Genomic DNA, 25,621 nt, shown 5'->3' on the forward strand with positions numbered 1-25,621 from the left:
TAAAAAAAACGTAAAAAAAAAGTCTAAAAAATTATACATTAACTAGCGGACCCGACAGACGTTGTCCTGTCTACACGTCTTTAATTTGAATAAATTAATATGAAGTTAATATTTGATGAAAATTGTGAATCTAAACCATTCCCAGATCCCCTTGAACACACACAAAAAATTTCATCAAAATCGGTTCAGTCGTTTGAGAGAAGTTCAGTGACATACACACTCACAGAAGAATTATATATATCAAGATAATCATCACTTATAAACAACTTAACCTAACTTAATCCTATTGACGACGTATACACTAGAGACAGTAGATACGGATAAAGCAAAACAATAAACAAATATTCTCTTAAAGCTGCGCTCCTACTGACAATTGACTTCTTCTGTGGCGCGGCAAACTTGCAGACAGTCATCGGGTAGAGGCAATGAACAGACACCTGTGCAGGCGCACGAGGAGTCAAGTTGAAGACGCGTGAAGCGATGTGATAAAAGAGCGCGATCTTGGCGCGCGCCGCCAGTACCGAGCCGACCGCACGCCGCGCAGGCGCATTCCGCGATCGAAACCCGCACGCCGCGACTTGCACTCGCAACCCCAGCGCCCCCACTAAGTTTACACGGACCGCTCGGGACACTAGATGTCCACTGTCGGGTAGTGACTGTGCTCAACAGCCGGTGCCCATCGCCGCGAGAGGAACGCACGACAACCAAAACATACAACCACAGGTGAGACAATGATGATTCCAACTATAATTATGAAATCACGGTGCGTTGTATGAATCATGTGATGAAGGGAACGACGGCTAGTAAAATTTTTCACGTTTCGTTACATTTAAATTATTTAGTAATAGTTGCATTTGTGCAATCGTGGTAATATTGAAGGTCTAAAATTATTTATTTGATTATAAATAAATGTGGAATCATATGAATGAAAATTGCAATTAATTTACTGAAATTACTTATTACATTATCTCAAACGTTTTAACTAGATTGTACCGATAACGTAAGCTACGTATTCCGTACCAGAAATACATGTTACGCAAACTCTTCTAGCAAATATATAAGAGAACACAAAATTAAGTTATGTACTAAAAAAAATATTAACCAAAAATTTTGTTAAAACTATACAAAGTATTATAACACGAACTCGTTCAAAAAACTATGAAAATGGAATATAAATAATTTACATATTCACAAGATAAATATCCTTTTGACTAATGACGATGATGAAATTACTTAAAAGGCCTTTTCATAGAGCATTGAATACATAGAACTCCGATCAAAGGTCAGTCGGCACGGCGCTCGCGCAAATCCAAACGTAGGAAACGTGAGTTTATACTTTACGATCGCAAATATACAGGTAATGTTGTTTTACCTGGTACGACAGTATTTATAAATTTGAAATGCTCGCGAACGTGCGCGGAACGTCGGTCACCAAACACCACGAGCGATTGTATCTCACCATTCAGCTGGTGCTTGCGACACTTCGCTTCACATGCAACTTCCTTCATAGGTGGAATGATAGTTACCGATGGGTAATAGTAGAAAACGTGCAATAAACGCAACCGTCTAAGAAAGGAGCTCGGTTTTGAAGCCAAGGATTCACCAAGGCGTTCCGAAGACGTTAGTATTCTGTGCGCGTGTGGCGGCGCAAAGCGGTGGACGTGTGACGTAAGGTCACCTCGAGTGGCCACTGACATGTCATGAGATTAACTCGCTTCTACTATCGCCGCGCCGTACTCACTATCGCAATACCTTTTTTCTGTATGATATTCAAATATCAACAAACTTATAGAAAAAGTAAAGTCTCGACAGAGAAATAATTATTTGAAAAATATAAAACTAAATATTTTTTTTTGTTAAATTAGATTGAAATTGTAACCTTGTTTAGTCGTTAGCATTGATACAAAGAGCATACATATAAGAACATTGTTAGCGTTTTCTGACAAGATGTACGCTTTAATTCTTTTTCTATCACAGTCTAAGCTAAAAGTCAAATACCGGTGATATGTTAATTTGAAATTCAATCTGAAACTTACTATGTATTTAGAAGGGTACGACAAATATTTGAGTATAATGTAAATATGCGCAATGTTTACATTTTATGTATATATAATATCTTTCGCTTATCGCAATGTAATAAATCAAAAGCATCTTTTCAACACAAATGGTTTTTTTTTATCATATAATCTTGCAACACAAGAAACATTGAAATTAATTAAATTTATTTGTGACCGTGATCTTTGTAATTTGAAGGTTTTTCTCCCTTTAACGTTTTATTCTAAAACAATCAATTTTGATGTGTAATCATATTATGTAATATGAAAACATATCAATAACCATGACCTTCTAAAAATACAGTAAACATCTTCGCAGTTTTTAATCAAAATATAATAAAAAATCCTATAAATGTAAATTGGAATGAACTTTATTAAGCTAATAGAGAGTAGCTAAAATCGGAAATCCTTGGAAATTAAAATCAAGTTAATATTACAATAATTAAGACGCCAAATCTGAGTTCGAATACAATTTCGTAAACGTCGTCCAACACGCGTCAGGAAATTATCTATATTCAGTAAGAAGTTGATATTGATTCGCCGGTTTTCGGTATAAACAACCGGTTATGTCAATGCCAGTAAAATTTGAATTATTATACCATATCGTATATCCGTTTGCTCATATCTGCCTGAGATAGAGTAAAATTACGTTAATTTTACAATTTAAAGGCCGATGGTCATTCGATAGCGCTCGGACCACAGCGTGTTTATACTGACGCTTAGTTCTATCTTTATTTAAAATCAGTACATGAAATATTTACAAATAATACATATTTCAATATATAACTAAAAACACAAAAAGTTGAAATAAATTCTTTCAACTATGTATATACTCGTATGTTATGTTACAACTATGTATATAAATTATTTGAACAAAAACTTATCTTAAGGCTAATTTACATGACATATAGACAAGAGTGGAAGATGTTAGAGAAGAACAAGAAGAATTGCATGTGACTAGGAGAATTATATGTATGATATAGGAATGGTACACCGGTAGGGGTGTGCCTAGGAAGAAAAAGTGATGATTGAGATGACGGAAGTTAGATCGATCTGAACAAGCAAAACCTAGTGCGCCTACCCTACATGGGATGGGCAGAGAGATTAGTGATGAGTGGAAGATTTATCTAATTCATCCGAATTTGAGCTATGATTTAGTTAAGTGAATTCTAAATATTTTTACCATGTATAATATGGCTATGTATATGTTATATGGATGGCATCTACATAAAGGTGCAATTGTCTTCACATCTATGTGAAAATAATAAAAACAAACATAATCAGACTCCGTGAATTTTCGATATTAGATGATTATCTCTAGGAAGTAATACGTATGTTCACAAAACATTTATTCTATTTAACACGCTACAAATTGTATTTGCATAGAAATTGAGAACATAAAAATATTGCTTATGAATAAAAATACTGTACATAGCTCAATAGAAGACGTAAACTTTCTATATATGTCAATGTCGTACAATAAAATCTAAATAATTTGCCGAAGTATTTGTTAACAGTGTGTTGAATACATAAAGAATCTCTGCGGCTATATGGCGACATCGCAATGGAGGCTATCAATAGCCATTTACTGCATACTAGACCTTCAATTTGATAAATGTGAGGTGACAAATTAGGAGACCCGAGACGAGGATAGTCATTTGATGGTGGACGATGTGAGGGAGCACGTCCGAGTTGACCTCGCGGGTTCGACCTACGCCTGTAAATGTTTACATTTGTGCCGGGCACAGCGCGCGTCGTCCACTGCGGCGCAACGACCAGCCATCAGTTGCAAAATGATCGCGCCCGAATCGAGTTCAGGGTCGTGCGCGTCGCCTCCGGGTGTTGCGCAAACGCCGCGGGTCTGCAGCCGCGCCGACAAGAACGTTCCTCCGCCGCCTACGCCCCTGCAGTCCCGCCACTAACCCCTGAGCACAGTCCAGCTGTCTTACATCAAATCTGAAGTAATGGAACACACCCCACACACCTGATACGTCAATGAAACGAGAAATGCATAGAATTTTAATGAACCTTACGAACGACTTATGGTTCATAACGACCTGTTTATTAAATTTTCAACCTTTATAACGATACAAATCTACTTAATTGACGACGATTAAATATGTGTATAGTAGACGAAAGCTTTCATCAAGATTTAAAGTTTCATTTTTTGTAAATTGGAAAAAAGTAAAAAAAAATTGTAAAAAAGTAAAGCATTTAATGTAAATATTTTTAGTGAGTATCTACATGATCTGTTAATTAAAAAAGACAGCAAATTATACAAATAGACTATGCTAAATAAAACATGTAACAAGTACTTAACTTATTTTATGGCTTGTCCTAAAAATAATGTCGATAACAAGAAAAAGTAAATTCTATTATATTATCGACTTTAATGCGATGAATAAGTAATGCGAAAAAAACCGCTTGTCAGTAATTTTCCAGTTCCGTCAAAAAATTAGCTAAGTTATCGATAAACTCATAAAGAGTTACCTTGTTTTAGCAAATATTGCGAGCCTCGCCTTATTTGTTTATATTCAACTCTGATTTCAATAAAATATATTAAAACAATATCGTAACATTAACGTAATATTATTACGAAAATAGGTAACTGGGTATGTTTAACAATGTTACATTTTAGCAATATTACGAATCGAATAAATTCCATATGAATATAAATTTGCACGTTTAAAGTTTTGTCATATCTTTCTCATATAATAAATTAGTAAGAAGGATGGATTATTGAATGAATGTTTATTAGAAGGTATCTACGGAACGGCTGTACGTATCTGGATGAAGTTAAACACAGATTTAGAACACAGGCTGGAAGAAGACAGACTACGAATTAAGGTTTTTAATCGCGCAGTGAGAGAGACGTGCCCATAGCTAGTTATTCCATAAATTTTATTAGCGTACTTTTTAAAAAAATAGCAGAACGCAACATGCAAATAAAATATCCATTATATTACATACCAATAAATATTAATAAAAATGTATATTTATATAAAAATGATACTTATATCGGTGTATACTCGGTAATATTTACTAAAACATTATTTTATTCATTACTGTATCCAAAATATTATATGCCTGTAACGTAAATTTTGTTTCGCTTAAACAAACATACTAAACGCGCTGTATAATCTAAGAGCAAACATGAACTAAATATTAATCATAGCATGATACGTTGAATGATATGAACTCGGTTGCAATAAACGTTTCACGCCCACAAAGATATCACACTATTTAAAGTGATTAATAGCGTCTCACTGAATTACGGAATCGAGACTACCGTACCCATTGTCTTTGAATACGAGCCTATTCTAAGAGGAATACATTATTCTTTTATTCTGAAAATACATACCTGTCATTGTTTCCATAAACCTTTCAGCGCCCGTTGATGGAGTTTCTTTTATAATGAAAGAATGGGATACTAAGAGACGATCCACCTCATTAATTACTACATCAACGACTCAGTTGCACCTTTCTTAAACTTATAAATGCTTAGATGGATGGATGGATGTTTGTTTGAAGGTATCTCCAGAACGGCTGAACGGATCTCGAGGAAATTTGGCATACATATAGAATATAGTCTGAAAGAACACATAGGCTACGGACGGCGGATTCGGGGGCGACCGCTAGTATCTTACTATTTTGAAGGGATGTTTGTTAGAATATATCAACGGAACGGCTACATGGATCTCTGAAATTGTGCCTAGATGTAAAACATATTCTGGAAGAAAACATAAAATACTAATTTAGTTTCTATTTTATATTCGCGCCGAACACGTCGCGGGCGACAGCTGATTTTGTTATTTTTCTTGTCTAGTCTCTCTTTTGTTTATTTCTTTATTTCTTGACTAAACAGTAGCTAACTACACGTCAGTACACTGTAATTGTGCTTAGTCCTTATCTGAGATTAACACATAATGGCTTTACTATCATTAGTTAAAGAATAACTGCAACATTACAAATTAGGTCGTACATTTTGGACATAACGATTGATCTCGCTCATTCGATAAGTAGAGTACACAGCTGATAACGCACGATTAATGTCGTAGTCGAAATATATAATCCGTCACTGCCAGCTAATGTTCTGATCTATACCGATAAAATTAACCTCAAATTACTTGTACGCTATAACTGGAAATGTTCTATACAATTATATAGTGTAGAGTATACAAACAAATTTATCTCAGCTAGATAAGTAATATTAAAGGATAAATGAAAGAAAATTAAAACAGATCAAAGCCCACCTTGATTGCGTCGCGCATATAAGATCCTAGTCGGACAGTAGCTTTCTTGTCATGTCTGTTATTTTATACGAGTATGCATAAGTAGGTTTGACATAATATTTTATCACAGAATATACTAATAGCCTTTGTCATCGTGTTACAATTTTGTCCAACTATTAATAGTGAGTTTCTGAAATCCCTGTATAAAACACATCGTCAACCTTCTGATTATCTTTGACAACACAGAGTTAAAATTATGTTTTATACAGGGATTTAAGTCTCAGAAATCAACTATAAGTTGTTTGAAACAAAACCGGTGAATGTGGACTCGTCGGCCGTGATGTATTTGGACGTTGGTATTGCGTTGCCAGTGCTCTGACCATTTCCGCGATACTCACGGATCCGCAAGCTATTAATTTACACGGCTTGTGTAATGTTTGCGAACGAATCACAGCTACTTGACAACACAAAGCAAAACATAATCTTGTCAACTACAATATAACGTAACGTAAAGTGGATTTTAAAATCAGATTCATTAGCTTTAAAACAATAATCAGATTGACCTTAAATGCTCTATCTAAGGTAAAAGTCCGAAATGTTGACTGGTAATCGACATCCAGGACATAAACTGCTGATGTCATGTAGGTAAATGACAGAATAATTATGCAAAAAAGCTTAATTTATTTAAATGTGGTACAATTGTGTGGATTTTAACAATTGCTAATTAGAAATGTGATGACCCTGAAAATATTAATGTCTTTTTTTTAGTAACAACTTGTATTATAACATTCATTTTCTACCTTGTTACGCCGAGCATGAAGGGCTGTTTTATTTAAATAGCAGTTAGGGTAAGTAATAACTAAAAAGTGGACTATGGTGGTGGTTATTTTATACGTGTACTCCACTCCATTTAAATACACCGCGACCGTGTACTCGGTTTATTTAATTACAGTGCAAAATGAATGTAAAAACTTATGCATGTGAACTGTAACCACAACAAACGACATTGTTATGTAATGATTTTATAAATCGCGATCAAAATCCAAGGACTCAATTTTAGGTTTTTTTTCGATCAGGTTAATTTAAATCGTTACATAAGTACAATTATTACAATATTTATCTTTATACTTGTGTAACATATAACATGTGACTACAGTCAAAGAATTTTATTCGCTTCCCACTTAACTGTAACAACAACGTTTGTACTTAATTCCATCGAAATGGGTAGGAAATAAATGTCCTCCACTGTGAAGTACTTTCTCGACGTCGCTCGCCCCGCTATGTCTTATCCATTGAAAGTTATTTTCAATTACAAAACGGAATTTTTCGTCGTTGAATAGCGTGCAAGCATGCGTTCTTTCATTGCCAATGCCGGTGCGTGAATAACACACATCGTCGGACACGTTAGCTAATACTATGTGAGCTCGAATTTTATCTGACCTTGTAACATTGAAAAAATGAGATCACGTCCTTCAACCTTCCTGGGGTGGACATAGAAAGCTATCTTCCGATTAATTAACTAATCAAAACGAAAATATTACAGTTGAACGTTCAAAACATCCTGTATATCTACTTTAATATTGAAATAATAATCATTAGGAACGATTCGTGCTATAAAAATACTTACATATCTCACGTCCAATGATTCTTTCAACTCTTGATAACGGTCACCAACACGTTTTATTTGTAATCACTTATTATTATTCAATTCACGTATTATCTGTACATACTAAGGACGTATAGGAAGGTCTATTTTAAAACAACTCTATTTTTTTGGGCTATCTTACGATTGTCTGTTTATCAATAAATGAGAAAGTAAAAATCACTCTCAACAGTTATTTTTACCAGAGTCCACTTTCGTATTTATCTTGCCTTTTTTTCTAATTATTAATTCCGAAACATTTTAACAAAAATATATTAGTAGATCCATTAACTTTTAAAAAAAAAACAAATAATCCACTAGACCCGGAAGTAATTTTGAATATTATTCTTATTTGTAACATTTTGTTTGTTGTTGAGAAACTTCCGCATGTTTATTTTTTATTTCCAATATACATGTATTTGTATACATATGTATATTATTTACATTTATAGTTACAACCTTGTTATTACCGGTAGATGTTAAGGTATTCTTATACAGGAAAGAAGTAATAAACATATTCCACTTAAAGTGATATTAAAAGCTTCAATTTAACCACTTTAATTTAGAAAGGTTTTTTGCACTAAGAGAAATAAGAAGCTATAAGGTTGAGTGTAGGCTACATTTAATAGTGGTCGCCGATTGGTTGAAATTCGACCATAATTAGTTATAATTTTTTTTTTAATTAAAAATTGCTTTTGTATTCTTTTTTTACACTGTGCCCAAGTTATTAAAATATTATATTTACTTGTGGCCAGTCTTAACTACGCACGAAATTTATAACAATATTAAATATGTTATTTCTTAATTAATGTTGCATTGTTCAAGTAATTATACTAAAATCTGTTTTAGTTCCAAAGTATAACTATACAGACACTACAAAAAATATCGGTTTCTTCCTTATTATATTAGTATAATCCATATTAGTACATGAAAATATTTCAATAACGTTGTGATAATTAGCTAATTAAAACATTGAAACCCGTATAATTCCAAGTCTTAATTATCACCTATAAGGAAAAACTTGTTTTGAGTTGAGCATAGTTGAAGTTTCTCACTAAGCTACGAGTTTGATCTTGATATTTTATTTATAAACTCCGGGCGAGTTGGAGTTAGGCCTCAGGGACGTCACTAGAATGTCAATGGCAGTCGGGCTTCCCCTACAACTATCTATAAACATTCAAAAGGTATTACTCACTACAACTGGCATAAATTATGATATATCGCCATAAAATACATGATAAACAGCCAGAAACAAAGCTATTACCATAAAAATATTAACTTGAGGGATATATTACTACTATTTTATTATTATGTTTACATAAAAAACTCAAGTATGCGGATAAAAAGTTTGCAATTTTTCAAAAAAGGATTTAATGGGTTGTCAATAAATTAAATAGTTAATGTAATTTTTTTCTATGTAAGAAATTGCATTCACTAAAAACGTACGAATGACTAGTTATTAAAAATGTTTTGACGTCTGGAAATGTTGCCAGTTTTTTATTTGTTTTTTTTTTTATAAAATTTTCCAATCACGCATTTATAATGCTACGGGTTTCTCCGCCACTTGTTCGTGGCGTAATGGAAAAATTTATTGTAAACTAATTATTTTTTTTATGTATCATGTGTTTCCAATTACCAGACACTAGTCCTTTCAAATATTAAATGTCAAGCCAATTTTAATATACACAAGTTAATATATTTTTTACAATATTGTGAACGTGTAATCTGTACATCGTAACTCTTCTTCACAATTACTATTAGAAATATTTACAAAGATGCTTGTATAGAGAAATTCTAATTGACTAAGTTTCTCTCATTCGCAGCAACTGACCTTGAAAAAAAGGCATTGAATATGCATTGTCCATTGTCAATCAGTGAATTCCAATTGCTATTTCTACTAAAAGTACTTATGATTTTTTTCTTGTCATAACTATGAGTTTCCACTAAGGAAACACCGGTACAAAAAACTTATTTATCTATGATTTCCATAGAGATTGACACCCTGACAAGTTCATCTCAAGCACATAATGTCACATATAAGAGGATTATTAACAGCACAGTTGTCTTTATGCGGAAATACACCTTATTCAAAATCAACGTCGTAAAATAGCTTTAGTGTAAGTAAGCTTCATTGAAATCATTAAAAGTTGTCGAAATTTCAAGATCATAAACATTAATATGATATCTGCTTATTGCTTAGTATTCAGGGAAAGATTATTTAAAAATAAAACGTGACAAACTAGTCTCAAACGAATGTATCTCAAGTAGTCGCGAATTTTAATTGAGGAAACAATATTAGCATAACATGTATATTCTTTCAGACTATGTTCTATATTGTGGTGGACGAAAGCGCAAGCGTGCCATGATGCGTAGGAGGAACAGAGGGGTTTAGTGGGTATGCTTCCCATCCGGAAGAGAATCCCACATAACTACCGCGTCCCCACCCGGGGCGCGGAGCATGCATAAAGCATACCCCTCTGAAAAAAAGGACTATGTACTATATAATGCCAAATTTTATCGAGATCCATGCAGTCGTTCTGGAGATAACTTTTTACAAACACCCATCCATCCATCTAAACATTTGTATTTATAATATAAGTATGACTAACTGTCGCCCGCGACTCCGTCCGCGCGGTATTAATAAGAAACTTATAATTAGTAGCCTATGTGTTCTTCCAGACTATGTTCTACACCATTATAATATTAGTATGATATAAGATGTGGGCAGATAATTTTAGTACCGCTACATAATTAAAACCGTTAATTTAAAAACAATGGGATGCTTGAATCGCTTAAGCGCAACCACATCGCAATCGGTCAAATATGTGTCGTGTCATTACTTCAGACTTCGAATTCCTCTACTCTATCATATTTAAAAAAAAACATATTATAGAAATGTTATCATATGCAAGAAGACAATGGATATATTAACGAATGGTCGTTATTACACTTTGCTAGACAAAGACAATGGTTAAAAGTATGTTCAAATATAAATGTTTTAAAAACATTACCGGTTAAAGATTTTTCCACTACGACCTCATAAAGTTATGATTTCCTGACGTATACAATCAATACATATTCATCAATACATTTTGCAAGGCTCTTAGAATGAAAATATGAATGAATAATTATCTCACCAATAGTTAATTAAGCAACACAAAACATTGTATCATGTAACAAAGTTGTGCGTAATATTTTAAATTAAAATTAAATTATTATGATTGACTACCAAATGCTACAAATACAAAAAACCTTTTATTAACTCGATCTTTGAGTATATTTATCAATACTCGTATTACTATTTATCTAATTTCAAAATTTCCAACACGATTTCATACTTGCGAAAACATTACTTTTTTTTCAATACCGTAATGAATTTTGTCTATTATAATTGCATAGTTTCACGTAGACGCAAGGTCAATGACCTTGATTGGCTTACAGTGATATTCGTTAGTTATCTATCAGCCAGTACGTGCGGAATACGAAATCTAATATTAAGCGACAGCTGCATAAAATTATCATAGCTCTAGGCGTTGGCCCAATTTCCGTAATAATCATGCAAGCTATTTAAAATCGCAAATCAGTTGAAACTCTCAAACGTATCATTAAACTTTTGTTTAAATACAACTTGACTAGAGTTTAGTAGTCAGCCAGCATCTATTTTTTTTATAAATACTAGGAACTCTTCCACAACAAGCCAGGGTCTTGTATCATTTCCATATATCCACTTCCACTTCTTTTTCCCTTCCTTTGTTTCCAAATTCAATCTTGCTTGATAATGATGTTAAAATATTCTCGCGAAAGTTTTTAGATGAAGTATTAAATAAGAGCGAAAAGCTACGTTCAACTCACGGACGTTGCGTTAAATCTATTTTACTGTGGCATATTTACACAGAGTAATTATAACCACATGTCCCGGCCTTTGTATGCGACTAACAAGGCGTCCAGGTGTCGTTGTCTGTTTACATAATCCGATGACAACATAAACATTTTAAACTACTAAGAGCCCATTAAATTTTCGCAAAATTCTCAAATCAAAAACAATCTAATTTTATAAATATCTCGGTCGGTAAACACTTAACAATTTGCGTGGGTAAAAGAGATTAACTTTCAAAAAGGGTCCACACTTTCACTTTACAGCGATATTTGTATCAGTGCATTTAGTGTTACTAAAGGATAAAGTTTTCGTAAATAAAAACATTAGTTCTTAGTATGCTTTCATAACAACAGTTCTAGGACTATGAGCTCAATAACAAACAGTACCTAGATTTTGTAAATGTCGCATGACGAAGTACCTCTTTAGGTAAAAGCTTAAGGAATAAGGAAATAACTTTTAATGATGTGAGCTGATAGCATAACTTAATACAAATTAATCACCTTTACACTTGCATTCTTCATACTTTTTATTACCTCGATTTCGACGGTCATACCGCAATAAAAGATAAGAGAGTTTCACGAGTAGTTATATTCATAGTGCGAGGACAGCGACAATGACTCGGTTGAATTTCAAAATGTTTACATGATGTTCTAAATTCCGTAACTGGTTTAATATAGAATTTGCAATAGTCGCGAAAATGTCCCCGCCTGTGGTAACGTGAGGCTGCATCGAAAGAGTCGCGCCATCGAAGTCGCGCTCGTCACCCGCCGCACCGCCCGTCGGTGCGCCACACCATTACATAACTCGACGTGCAGCCAATGACCCACTTAGTGAATTGCTGCATCTAAAGACAACAGAAGTGTAATAACGTAGCACTTATATTACACTCTCTCACATGCACAAGTCGTATGAACCCTTCATCGTCATCTAAAGGTATTCCTACTGCGTAAACCATCTCAATCAATGGTGGTATAGTTTTCTCGTGCTAACCTGTGTTTTGCAATACGTACGCATTCTGATTACGTCACGACCTACTTACGGTACGCGTACAACGAATGATATCACCTTATCAGTGAAAAAAAACACGTGATATTATTGAACGGCCGTTAAATTGAAATGAACACCTTTCTTCTCATCTCATGATAGAGCCGGTAAGGCTTCCTTACCTTACCTGTTTAATGTCAGCACAAATAACCTTTCGTAATTATTTATTTTCCCCGTCTTTTCCTGTTTTTATTAGCATAACGGAAATGTTGTAATTATAACTGTGAGATCATCTTAATAAAATGTACTGTAATTATTAGTTCTTGACTGAATGGAAAAAATGCATCCAATAGACGCTAATAACGCTCAACTATTTTACAATAGCAATAAATTCATTTCGTCATTGTCTTTCTAGTCAATAGATATAAAAAGAATATTGTATTTATACATATTTTATACGTTGATCTTACTTCTACCTATCTTCCTAATATTATAAATGAGCATGTTTAGATGGATGGATGTTTGAAGTTATCTCCGGAACGGCTCAACGGATCTTGCTGAAATTTCTCATACATGGAGAACATAGTCTGGAAGAGCATATAGGCTACTTATTATTTTTCTTTTTAAATTGCGGCGGATTTGTAGGCCACGGCTAGTTTAGATATAAAACGCATATTAGCTCTAAGTTTTATTAATGTCTATGCCATAGGAAAACGGAATTACAATATTAGTGATATAAGTTATTATCTGTGGTATTAAAGCATACTTTAGATTTTACCGACATATAATCTCAAATTGAATCTATTCGATCAGATATCAATGGGTGTGATGTGACTAATCTCTAATGATTCATAAACAAAACCGATAAGATACGATAACGATTAATGTTTTTTTCTTGCTGACAAGCGAGACGTGTGAAATTTTATTCTTATAAACGCATTCAATAAAATGTTAAAAAGCACGTAGTGTTATAGAGATTGAACAAGATAATATGGAATATCTTATTAATATTATAAACGCAAATGTTCACATAGATTGATGTTTGTTAGAAAATATCACCAGAACAACAGCATGGATCTTTGAAATTTGACATATTTGGAGAACATAGCCTGGAAGAACACATAGACTACTTACTTAATATTTTTTTTAATTTCGCATAGAAGAGTCGACAGCTTGAAAGGAAATAAAGTTTATAGTTTACTTCGTGTTAATAATTTTTAACATAAACTATCAAGAAAATAAAGATACCCACTGATAAGAATATCGAAGATAGTATCGTGCTTATATCTAGAGATAACGATTCAAATACAGTGTAAACATATAACAACTCTCGATGTTACGTTGAACTCCTCAAAACGTCAAAACTGCATGACTTTTGTCGGTTTACCTTGTTTTCCATACATTAATACACTCCATTTAACGTCTCGCACTCTATTTAACGTCGTAAATACGGCATCATAAACCAGCAGTACTTTTCCAATTTTTAAGTTTATGTTAAAATCTTGGAAATGCGTCATTATACGTTCTTATGTTTGTCGTTTTATTATCCAACACGTGTTTACGATAGTGAAAACCATATTTCGAATTTTATCAAAGTTTAGCTCTTTGACTATAACAGAGGTCACAAACTTTCATTTAAGATTTAACGGTGTGGATAGTGGAAGGTATTATTCTACTTACAGTAATTGTATTCATTACATTGCCGACAACTGAAACCTGTTAAAACTATAGTTTCTTTTTATCTATTCACCTTATCTTAAATCATCTATTTATCGCAGCAATAATGGTTTATTGCAACTTATTTAGATTACACTTATCACCATATTCGATTATTGAAAATAGGTCAATCCAATTGCCATTTTTACCTTCCAATCAGGTTATTTAAATAGAACGGCAAAATATTGTAAAACATAACTGAACTAGCTGTCGCGAGCGAATCCATCTGCGCGTAATTGAAAAAAAAAACTTTATTAGTAGCTTATGTGTCCTTCCAGACTATGCTCTACCTCTATGCAAATATTATCGAGATCCATGTAGCTGTTTTGGGAATAACTTCAAAGAAACGTCTATACATCCATCCATCTAAACATTCGCATTTACAACATTAGTAAGATTATTAAAGTGTGGGACTAATAGCATGTTCTTCTATTATGAAAATTATAACGCTGGCATATGTTTACAACCATCCAAAAAAATTCTACTAATTATATTTAAATTATAAATTAAAATATTTTGCGATACAATTCAAGTAATCACTATTAAACGATTATTTAAAAATATAAGTTCTTATAAAACATTTTAATTCCTTGGCAATTCCGCTAATCGCCGTGGGATCCTTGGAAACTTGGTTAACAATCAGTAATTAAGTAAATGACCAATGAGAAATGCTACGAACTTGCAAACAATTCTTTAGAATCTACACTTTACATTTTACAATTACTTCAAGCATCACATTATCCTTTTTCTCATGCATATACATCCAAAAGTAATAATATATACGACAAATGGGTGCCATTACGCTTCGAAATTTGTTTTAGAAAATACCACGCTTTATCCCAGAAAACCTACAGAACTTATTTCAACTAACGACAAAACAATTTTATAAAAAAAAGTTCGTTACCACGGCATCGACATTGTTGATTGATGTCGAATTTAAGAATACCTGATAATTTGTTGTGTTAATATGGTTAAAAATCTTATTGCCGCGGAGCAAAAACGAAGAAGTCAATTATCGTAGGATAAGTTTAAAGTACTGGATTTAATTTTAAAGGACATTAGTTCGTTAATGTAGTATTGACATAGATATAAAGTGTTGCAATATCAATTGATATTGTAGCGCCCTCATGACAGGATGGTTAATTTTTTGATACGCTACACTTTTTGTATTTTATATCTCTTAAAATACTATCTAATATAAATATACGTAACTATTCTACATTCATTCTTAATTCGGTTCGACCATTTATTAAGGCCTGCATATTATGTTACCACAACTAGGTCAAAGTCGATTTTTAGCTCATCGCCTGACATTGCGCTACTACAATATTGCGCCATCTACCGTAGTATCAGACACCGACCCTATGATATGTAGTCTGTGGTTAAAATAATAAGTTTTTTTTGTTGTAAGATGACATTTAGGATGATGACATATATTCACTAGTCACCCGATATTTTTCATTTTATGACCAATATTTCATGAATAAAATTAGATGACATTAGTTATTTTTGTCAGTAATAGAAAAGTAATGATAATTAACGAAACATGTATTAAAATATTTTTAGAACCCATACATTATTCCTGTACCATTCAGTAAAGACGGTGCCGTATCTCTGTTATCTCATCCCGCCTTGAACGGATATATTCAGAAGGATTTTCATATTGAAGAATATACTTTCTTTTTCAGATATCGTCATAATGGCGCTAATACTACAATATATAAATGATATGCAAGGCTTTATGGATAAATATGGAGGTGAGTTTAAATAAAATAACAACCTATTATTAATTGATTATTAAAGCAAAATCAATAAGTGCGACTGAAACAGTGTCAATTTTACCAAACCATACTACTATCTATTAGTTACATTAGGTTTGTTATGGTCATCACTTAACATAAAGTTTAAATTTTAAAAATTGCTACCTCTTTTAGCTATAACCTTTGATTAAATTTTTTAAATAAGTTATAAACCTAAAATACCTTTTATATTTAATATGAAATTAAATTTTATAAAAACTTTCTTCACAGACCCTCGGACAAATCCATGGTTCCTGATGAGCTCTCCATTCCCCACATTATTAATATGTCTAAGTTATGTTTATCTAGTCAAGGTAAAAATTTTTTTGTTTTTTTCTTACTTAAATATATATTGGCTGTCATATTCTCTTTATATTCATATAAATGTTATTTTGTGGTATCTTTACATATTAAAACAAATAAATATAATTGTTGTCTATTAAATTTCAGGTTTTAGGGCCCCGATTTATGGAAAATAGAAAACCATTTGAATTAAAAAATGTTTTAATAGCATACAACTTTCTACAAGTACTCTTCAGTGCATGGTTATTCTATGAGGTAAGTCAGTTTACTTATACCACTAATACATTAGTTAATAATTAAAATAATAATTATTTTTTAGAATACACCAAAAATTTACCAAGTTGGTAAATATAGTTATAAATATTAATATAATTTTTAGTTATCTTAGATTTCAGTTAGTTAGTAGAATATTCTCTAATTAATTAAATAAACAATAGTACCAACATTATGGAATTTTGTATCTTTTTCTGAATTCACTTTATATTTTTTCAATTTAATAATTTTTTTATTTCACAAAATACAATCTTAGTTAACTAAATTTAAATTATTAACTAAAAAAACTACTGTAAATCTATTGTTTTGTAATGACTTACAATACTTTGAATTTCTAATTGGAAAAATAATGATATACGTAAATATTTAACATTTTTAATTTTTAATACAGTACATCCATTGTTGTTTGTGCATATTTTATAACTTATTACGATTAATTTGTACTTTGTCTATATTATGGAAATTTTGCAAAACCATTGAAAAATTTTCATGCTTAATAAACATAGCTCGTCCTTGATATTTTTATGTAAAAGCTAATATAGTTATGTAAAAAAAATGTTTACCGTATTTTTTTGAATTTACGGGTTTTAGTACAAATGTGAAATTATTTAGGTTTTTTATTGAAACAAAATATACATCAATATTTCATAAAGGTTTGTATGTGGATTGTTTTTATAAAGGAGTATACATACATCATTTTATATAAATATTAATGGATTGACTTTGAAGTAACCAACATAACAATTAAGAAAAAAAAAGAAATTAAGAGTTATAAATAATAAATATTTTTATGCAAAAAATATCTTAAATCTTACTTTTTACTATGTTGCGAAAATTTGGATGGATATGAATATCTTCACTGGTGCATAAATCTGGAAATTATGTATAGATGTAGAACACTGTCTGAAAGAACACATAGGCTACTTAATTTCTATTTTATTTAATCACGGAAAAATCCTACACTAGTAATAAAATAAAAGTTATAAAGTTAAGTATATTAACATAAAATATACGCATATAATGTTTTATATAATTACATTGTAATATGTAAATATAATTGACTATAAAATCAATATTTACATTTGCTAATATTCATAAATGTTACCAGTAACAAAATAATTAATCCTTATTAGTGTCAGCTATAAAACCCAGGGTTTTATAGAGCAAATTATAATATAAATTAGTCATAAATTAATGAAATTGTTTTAATAAAAAACTCAGAGCTTGATGGGGGGCTGGCTGAAGCATTACAGTTTGCGATGCCAACCAGTTGACTACTCAGACAATCCTGTAGCAACTAGAGTAAGTGAAGGACGCAGGCGCTACCTGCCGAGCTACAATACAAAAACAGACTAACAGAATGCATTGTATATAGACATCGATCATAATATTATTATTATTTTCAGGACACCTGTACATATTTTGAACTGGCAACTATGTGATTGTAGATTTTAAATGGCGTAATTTTTTATGGCTTATGTATACTCTCATGATCCCAACTGTATTTTCATATTAGGAAACAATCAGAATATTAAACTACTTAAGATTATTATTGAATTATTAATTATGGTAACCGGGAGCATTTTGGCGTAACGTATCAAAAAATCTACAATATTTTAGTTGCCAGCCGTAAGTTAGGTACAGGGCAAAGAAGGAGTTATCAGAAAAATAATAGTATTAATAATCTGTATTTCTACAATTTATTATATTATATGAAAACTACTAACACTTATTAGGGTTGACACATACGGAAATGTAAAAAATACGAGGCCGACTAGAACGTTTGCGTCAACCCTGAGCTTGTATTATAGAATGAATGTACTAGCCGTAGTTAATTAGATGCCGGTATGTGGTGATTAACATGTCGCATACTAGGATGACGAGCATGCGGCAAAGAGCGCGCTATGCAGTATACAAATAACACAGGGCCTGGTGTCGGCGTATTGTTTCAGATCGGGGCCGCTGGCTGGTTCACAGGCAGGTATAACTTTCACTGTCAGCCGGTCGACCACTCCAAACATCCACAAACAATGAGGGTGAATTACAACTTCTTCCGTTATTATGCTCTCAAACCCTTGGAAATTTCAATTTCTCGTTTGATTTGCTTTAGTGTTTCCTCACCTTCATAGGGTTGCCATCTATCATTTTATCATATTTGAATTATTTTATATCTTACATTGAAAATGGCCTATTCTAATCTAGTAGATTAGATTAGTCCATATTTCTGTACTTTGAATATTAACAAAAAAGACTTGTTAATTAAAAATAGTTTTGGTGGCAAACCTATTTTATTAAGTTCACGTATCCTCCAATGCGCACATAACCACTGCTAAGGATACAATCAGGACCCTTGATGTTTTTTTTTTCGGTTTTTTTATTTGTTTTGTTATTTTGGCACTCTAATACATTTTTTCCAAACACTTGTCTGCATTGACCTAGCCTCCTCGATCTATCGGTATTTGCATTAAATCCATCATTGATCATGTTCTTCATTGGTATAGAATCATTTAATTGAATTAAAAGCTTATAAAATTGAACATTTTTAATATTCTTACGTGTGGCATAAAGCTTCAAAAATTGCGTTTTTATAATTGTGTCAGTTTAGTAGTTTTAGACATTATTAGTTAGAATCCTTTAGCGCGAATGACGTGCTTTCATGACAAAGTCCAGTGTCAGAATTAATAGTGAGTGAACACAAACGTCAAATTTAGTAAGACTAGTGTTGGGTCAATACACTGCCGCATTTTCGGATTTTCACCTTAAAGTAGTAACCGTCACTTGACTTAATGACTCTTGGTTAATCATGAAAAAACGAATTTCAAATAGAGCCTAAAGTAATCAAAGGCTAAAACATATTGAGATTCTATATGATGTAGCCTAAACACATTCTGTTTGACAATAAGCTTTTATTTCATCACATTTAGCGAATATTTATAATAGCTTTAACAAACATGGAAAATGTATAAAATTACGCCCGCTTATTCCATTTCACGACCATTTTTATTACATCGATAAATAACATTGCACGTCCAACTATTTAAGCCAATGCAAGCATCTAAATTGTTACATAGATACGGAATCAATACTGGAAACGTCACTCGTTATTGCTTTAATACTGTATCGTTTACATGGACAGAAGTGTAAACACTCAAGTCACGAATTCCAGTATGGATTTATAGCTATGTACTATGCTTAACACTTTTGCATGTTTATTATAATGGCACAGAATTCTTCAATTTGGATCTGTTTTTTTAATATCCTATAGTTTTAATCTCCAATAAAAAAAACTCGCTAACTATAATAAATAAAACGTAATAATTGATAAGTTCTGTGTTATTTAGTCTTATTTTATTTTATATTTTATTAATTGGAGGCCATCGAACAAGTAAGGAAAATCTATTTGTTGAGTTTTTCATTTAAAAATTAAATTAAAAAGACACTTTACGTGATAATAATATTAATTTTATGTTTTCAGATGGTACATGCATGTTGGTGGTATTATTTCTCAAAGTTTACGGAATTTTTTGATACGGTAAGATCCTTTTTTAATATTTTAATTTATTGTAGTTCCAAAAATGCAGTTATATCTATAAATATTAACTCTCGTTAAATGTTCTAAGTCTAGAACTAGGTCTTTGACATCAGAGGAACAGAATACTTTTATTTTTAGCCTGTATTATGATACGATTTTTCAATTGAAAGAATAAGTTATGTAAACAGGCACGTCAAACTCCAACATGGCGGCCCTTTCTATGTTTGCAGTGTGATATTGTAAAATTAGAAAAATTAATTATAGTTATATGAGAGTGTTATATCAGAAATATTTTGAAATTTGCTAGTTTTTGCTTAAAATGTAGTTTGTCTATGGTTAACGGTTTGAATTTGAATCCGGCATACATATTTAAAATTGTTTATTTCAGATCTTCTTTGTATTAAGAAAGAAATTTGATCATGTGTCTACCCTCCATGTGATCCACCACGGTGTGATGCCGATGTCTGTATGGTTCGGTGTTAAATTCACTCCTGGCGGCCACTCCACGTTCTTCGGCTTGTTGAATACCTTTGTACATATCATTATGTATACATACTACATGTTGGCCGCTATGGGACCTCAGATGAGGAGGTACCTGTGGTGGAAGAGATATCTTACTACCCTACAAATGGTAAGTCAATAGTCTTACTAATATTATAAATACGAATGTTTATGTGAATGGATGTTTGTTTGAAGGTATCTCAGGAACGGATCTAGATGAAATTTGGCACAGATCTAGAACATAGTCTGGAAGAAAACATAGGCTATTTTTTTCCGCGCGGACAGAGTCGCGGGCAACATCTAGTGTAGAAATATAATTTAGAGTTGAAGAAAATTGTCTCAAATCACGCATTCAAAGTTCTTCCTTCTACTTCTTTTTGAATAAACCGTACTACTATTTTTTTCCTGTTGATTTGACAATGTAAACACACGATAAGATTACACTTTACTTCTCTCTAAAATATGTCGTAATGTATATACATTAGGAAGTAATAATATTATCCATATTACAAGTTTCTTATTGACCTTACATCGGTGTAACTTGTTGAATAATATTCGTAACACGAAACTGGCCTTTGTCTCTGAACAATATTGTGTGCTCTGTGTATGGGGTGAGCGAGACAAAACACACGAGCGAGACAACAATACCAAAGAAATAATTCGTGTGTTCGTGTAATGATTTTTTATATTTACGTAAATGTTGTTTGTCACCGTTTTGGTGACTCCTATGAATGTGTCTTCAAAGCGTCTGGTAATTTTAATTGTTGCTATTATCTTGCTTCGTATTTATATTAAAAATCTCGCTGAAATTTGGCATAGATAGAGAACATAGGCTACTTATTAAGTTTTAATTCCGCGCGAATGGAGTTGTGGTCGACAGCTAGTTAAAGATAAAAGTGAATATCCTTAAAAAGCACTCCACGCGGTGTTCACTATTTAAACAGATCCATTTCGAAAACCCAGGAAGCGCTAAATAGTTAAAAATAACTTAGCATTCTTATATTGTTATCGTTTTCTTGTAATATTTTAGTTTGTCATTTTATTGTACGTTCATAATTTGCAATAAAAGTAATAACATGTCTTATTTTGTAACGACTAAAATAATAACTCGACTCGTTGACAACTTTTGCGTATATTATACTAGACGTCCTTCTATCAGAGCTAGTGCGTTAACATTTTTCCACATTCTTCAAGTCTTGTTATTACGCCTTAGGTAGTTTATTAAATATTGACATTACTTGGTAAACGATTAGCTAATGTTTAGTCGATGTCCATCAGCTCGTGAGCACTTTACATAATTTATTGCGTACTAAAAATATAATATAGATATACTCGAGGAATGCAAATGATCACTAAAATGTTTTAACGGACACATAAATTTAAAATTAAACATTTATAGAACTGTAAAACGGATGCGAACTTACCTGACTTTTAACCGTTAACATTTGTACGCGTCTTTTTTACTTGTATAAATGCAAAGAAATATTGTCTTCATTTTTTTTGCATTTAGTAGAGTCACTAGATTTCTATAGTCCAGTACTTCATACTAGTATTATAAATGCGAATGTTTAGATGGATATTTGTTTGAAGGTATCTCCAGAACGCCTGATCTGATCTCAATTAAATTTGGCATACATATAGAACATAGTCTGGAAGAACGCATAGGCACATATGTTTTTTTTTTATTTCTGCGCGGTCGTAGTCGGGGGCGACAGCTAGCAATACATAGTCATCCCTCTCATTCTCGTGTTACAGAAGTAAAATTCCAATAAATTCACGGATGTTAACATTCTGTGTATACAAGCGAGCGTCAGTGACGTCATGTTCATTAGCGCGTTGTTATTTGCAGGTGCAATTCATCGGCATCATGGTGCATGCGTTCCAGCTGCTCTTCATTGACTGCGACTACCCGCGAGCCTTCGTTTGGTGGATCGGCATGCACGCTGTCATGTTCTTCTTCCTATTCAAAGACTTCTACAACCAGTCATACTCCAAACCCAAGGTAACACGTCAACATCAGATTCCTCTATGTCAAGTTACGCTATTTATTGCGAACTGCTACATTTTTTCTTTAACATCGTAAATTGTCTCATATAGCAAAACTTATTTATCTTTTTAACTTTATTTAATGATATTTAGGCACTAATTGTGTGTATTCAATTAATGCAAGTGGAAAGGTATTGGCTCCTGACAAAGGGCAGCCTTTTTCGGGTTCGGGAGTCAAAGCTTCAAAATGTATATAATTGTCACACTAAAACTTATTTGTTTATAGCATCTTGGAATATCTTAAACTGAAGCCTTACAGTACATTTGTACTGCTTGTTTTCCTATATTAAAATTATCTAAATAATATTTAAGCTTAATATTTTGTAGTTTTTGAGTAAAGTTTAATAAAAATATGACTTTTTTCTAGGTCCGTGCGAAGTCACCGCAACCAGTAACAACGGAAATAAAGGAAGTGTACAAGAATGGTACACTAAAGAACGGCTACACGAATGGTCATACGAACGGCACGGGAACATTTGTGCGGGCGCGTACCGTGCTGCCGGCGGGCAACTGACCTCGCAGTGACCGGGGCCCGATTCAGACCCTGATGCAAAGCTACATATGTGACATGTGACAGTGGAACTCATAGTGTTACCTCTCGTGTAGTGCAGTGACGTGGACCAAAGTTCATATTATTGATTGTAAGAGGACGTCCAGCGTTAACCGAACGTTGTCCCCAATGTTACCGGCCGGCTTCATACATGCAGCTTCTCTCTTTATGGATTTGTATGTATTATAGTTTTAATTAATTGTTAGGACCAGAATGTTCATTACGTTGACATTAAAATCATGGTGATGTTAATTTTTAATTCTATTTGAAATAAAATAGTTATGTTCAAGACTTTCAAGAAAGCACAAATACAATATAGTTTATTGTTGTAAAGATTTAACGGTCAATTATAAGCCCAAGTTATTTCAGGGTTAATATTCTTTAATATCAGGTTTCAAAGTATATTCAAACATTTTGGAGTAAACGAGCTTAATGTCATCATAGTCCACACAAGCCTGAGGTTTTTGCAATAAGCATTATCCCCGTTGCCTGGAACGGTCACAAGATATATTACTAAATAGTGATCGTATTCAGGCAAAGATGGCGGAATCTTTTCCTGTCTGTGGTCTGCGCATTAGTCTTTTGCCGTAACTTAATGACTCTACCATGTTCAAATTAGCATGAGATTTTGTGTTTACAAAATATAAGCAACCAGAGAGCTGTTTGTGGATGTATATATTTACGAAAAAAGATTAATAATTAATAAATAAATAATTAATTTGCTATAATAAATGTAATTTTGTAAATTTAAATGTACAGTCACTCTACTTTTTATATAAAAAAAGTTAAATTTGTATATTTTGATTTGGGTAAATTGTTGCAAAAATGAAATGTTTATATGTACTATGTTTGTTGACATAAAATTTCATGCTAAAATAAAAAAGACTAGAGTTGTTAGCATTAAATGTGATTTTACCTAGTTGTATATATTAGAAGGTATCAATGGTGTAAATGTTATTTTTATCGATACAAATTTAGCTAGATTTTGTGATCGCATAGCGTTTTGTACTTTTATTACATTTACATATGTTGCTTTTTAATTAAACTCTTAAAAGACAATACTTATTGATTCAGTTTGAGAAAGGTGCTTTTTTAATGTTCCCGTTGATGTTCTAAATTATATGTAAAATAAGCACCTTGCCACAATTGTTGAATAAAGATCATTGTAAAATATTATTATAACAAAATTACAGTTTAAAAATTAGCGTAATTGTAAAATAATTTCATAATTAATGCAATTTATCACATGTAACTTTCGTTTTCTAATGTTTATTATTGTTGATATTAAAAAATATTATCAAACAACATTTTAAAATTAATTTTAAGTAATTTTAATCTGCATACACATTACAAATAGGGCCTATGATCAAAATTAATAAATATTTATATAATTTTATATTAAAAAAAAGAATTGTCCCAGATTATTTTAACATTTGGATAACCAATGAAAATGAACAGTGTTTAACTGCAAGTTTCTGAGACCAGAACTCTGTATAAAACATAGTATCATCCTTTTCTTTCATCTTTGACAAAACAGAGATAACAAAATGTTTTAAATGGGAATTTTGGTCTCAGAAACTGACGGTCAGTTGACTGTACAATAGGCATTGGCCCATGTAATGTGTATGCAGTAAAACAGTATTTTAATTTTGCATCAAATGTTAATAGGAAGTACTGTTTCAATGCAATTTAGATTATTGTCAATACGACGGTTGTGTTGGTTATTTATTTTTTTTTTATTTATATTTTATTTATACCAAATGTCTTTATATGGTACAGAATCCTGTCCGAAAAATTTTAAACATTTTTATCTGCTAATCTAGGGATGATCAATGTTATATAAATTTATATAATTATAAAACTATAACATTAAACTAATATTTCTCTTGTTCAAAAGTTGTTGAGCGAAATTCATTGATGTTATTTTATTATTGTTATATTCATGTTATTTTTAAATATAGCTTATTGATCATCCCTACACAGAAATATTCAGTTACAGTTCGCCTGCAAAGCAGTTGACGCGGCGTTTTTTACTTACTACAGACTTCTTATTATAGAAAAATATACATTTTTGAATTAAATCAGTTTATTATTTATTTTTACCCTTGTCAT

At 32.1% G+C, this 25,621-nt stretch overlaps 1 protein-coding gene across 3 annotated transcripts; it reads left to right on the top strand.

Annotated features, from left to right (window-relative positions):
- Nucleotides 1-409: 409 nt before the first annotated feature.
- Nucleotides 410-25,593, top strand: LOC106125318 (elongation of very long chain fatty acids protein AAEL008004). 3 transcript variants are annotated; one of them, XM_013322470.1, is made up of 9 exons: nt 410-723; nt 16,194-16,262; nt 16,536-16,618; nt 16,755-16,862; nt 18,102-18,182; nt 20,356-20,412; nt 20,801-21,043; nt 22,763-22,915; nt 23,327-25,593. In XM_013322470.1, exons 2-9 carry the CDS (start codon nt 16,205-16,207, stop codon nt 23,471-23,473), a joined length of 930 nt encoding a protein of 309 aa, XP_013177924.1. In that variant the 5' UTR covers nt 410-723; nt 16,194-16,204; the 3' UTR covers nt 23,474-25,593. The 3 variants fall into 3 exon arrangements, with proteins under 3 accessions (XP_013177924.1, XP_013177922.1, XP_013177923.1); XM_013322468.1 differs by lacking the exon at nt 18,102-18,182 and adding an exon at nt 18,833-18,916 and having other exon boundaries at nt 411-723; XM_013322469.1 differs by lacking the exons at nt 410-723; nt 18,102-18,182 and adding exons at nt 15,936-16,108; nt 18,833-18,916.
- The last annotated feature ends 28 nt before the right edge of the window (nt 25,594-25,621 follow it).

The sequence above is a fragment of the Papilio xuthus genome, unplaced genomic scaffold (genome assembly GCF_000836235.2).
Source record: "Papilio xuthus unplaced genomic scaffold, Pxut_1.1 DF825928.1, whole genome shotgun sequence".
NCBI classification, from domain to species: Eukaryota; Metazoa; Arthropoda; class Insecta; order Lepidoptera; family Papilionidae; genus Papilio; species Papilio xuthus.

What these genes read in the sequence shown, in the direction of transcription:
- LOC106125318 (XM_013322468.1), top strand. Translation starts at nt 16,205, where the DNA reads ATGGCGCTAATACTACAATATATAAATGATATGCAAGGCTTTATGGAT. An exon ending in GTGCATGGTTATTCTATGAG is followed by an intron (nt 16,863 to 18,832) that starts GTAAGTCAGTTT and finishes GTATTGTTTCAG; the next exon opens with ATCGGGGCCGCTGGCTGGTT. An exon ending in ATCTTACTACCCTACAAATG is followed by an intron (nt 21,044 to 22,762) that starts GTAAGTCAATAG and finishes TGTTATTTGCAG; the next exon opens with GTGCAATTCATCGGCATCAT.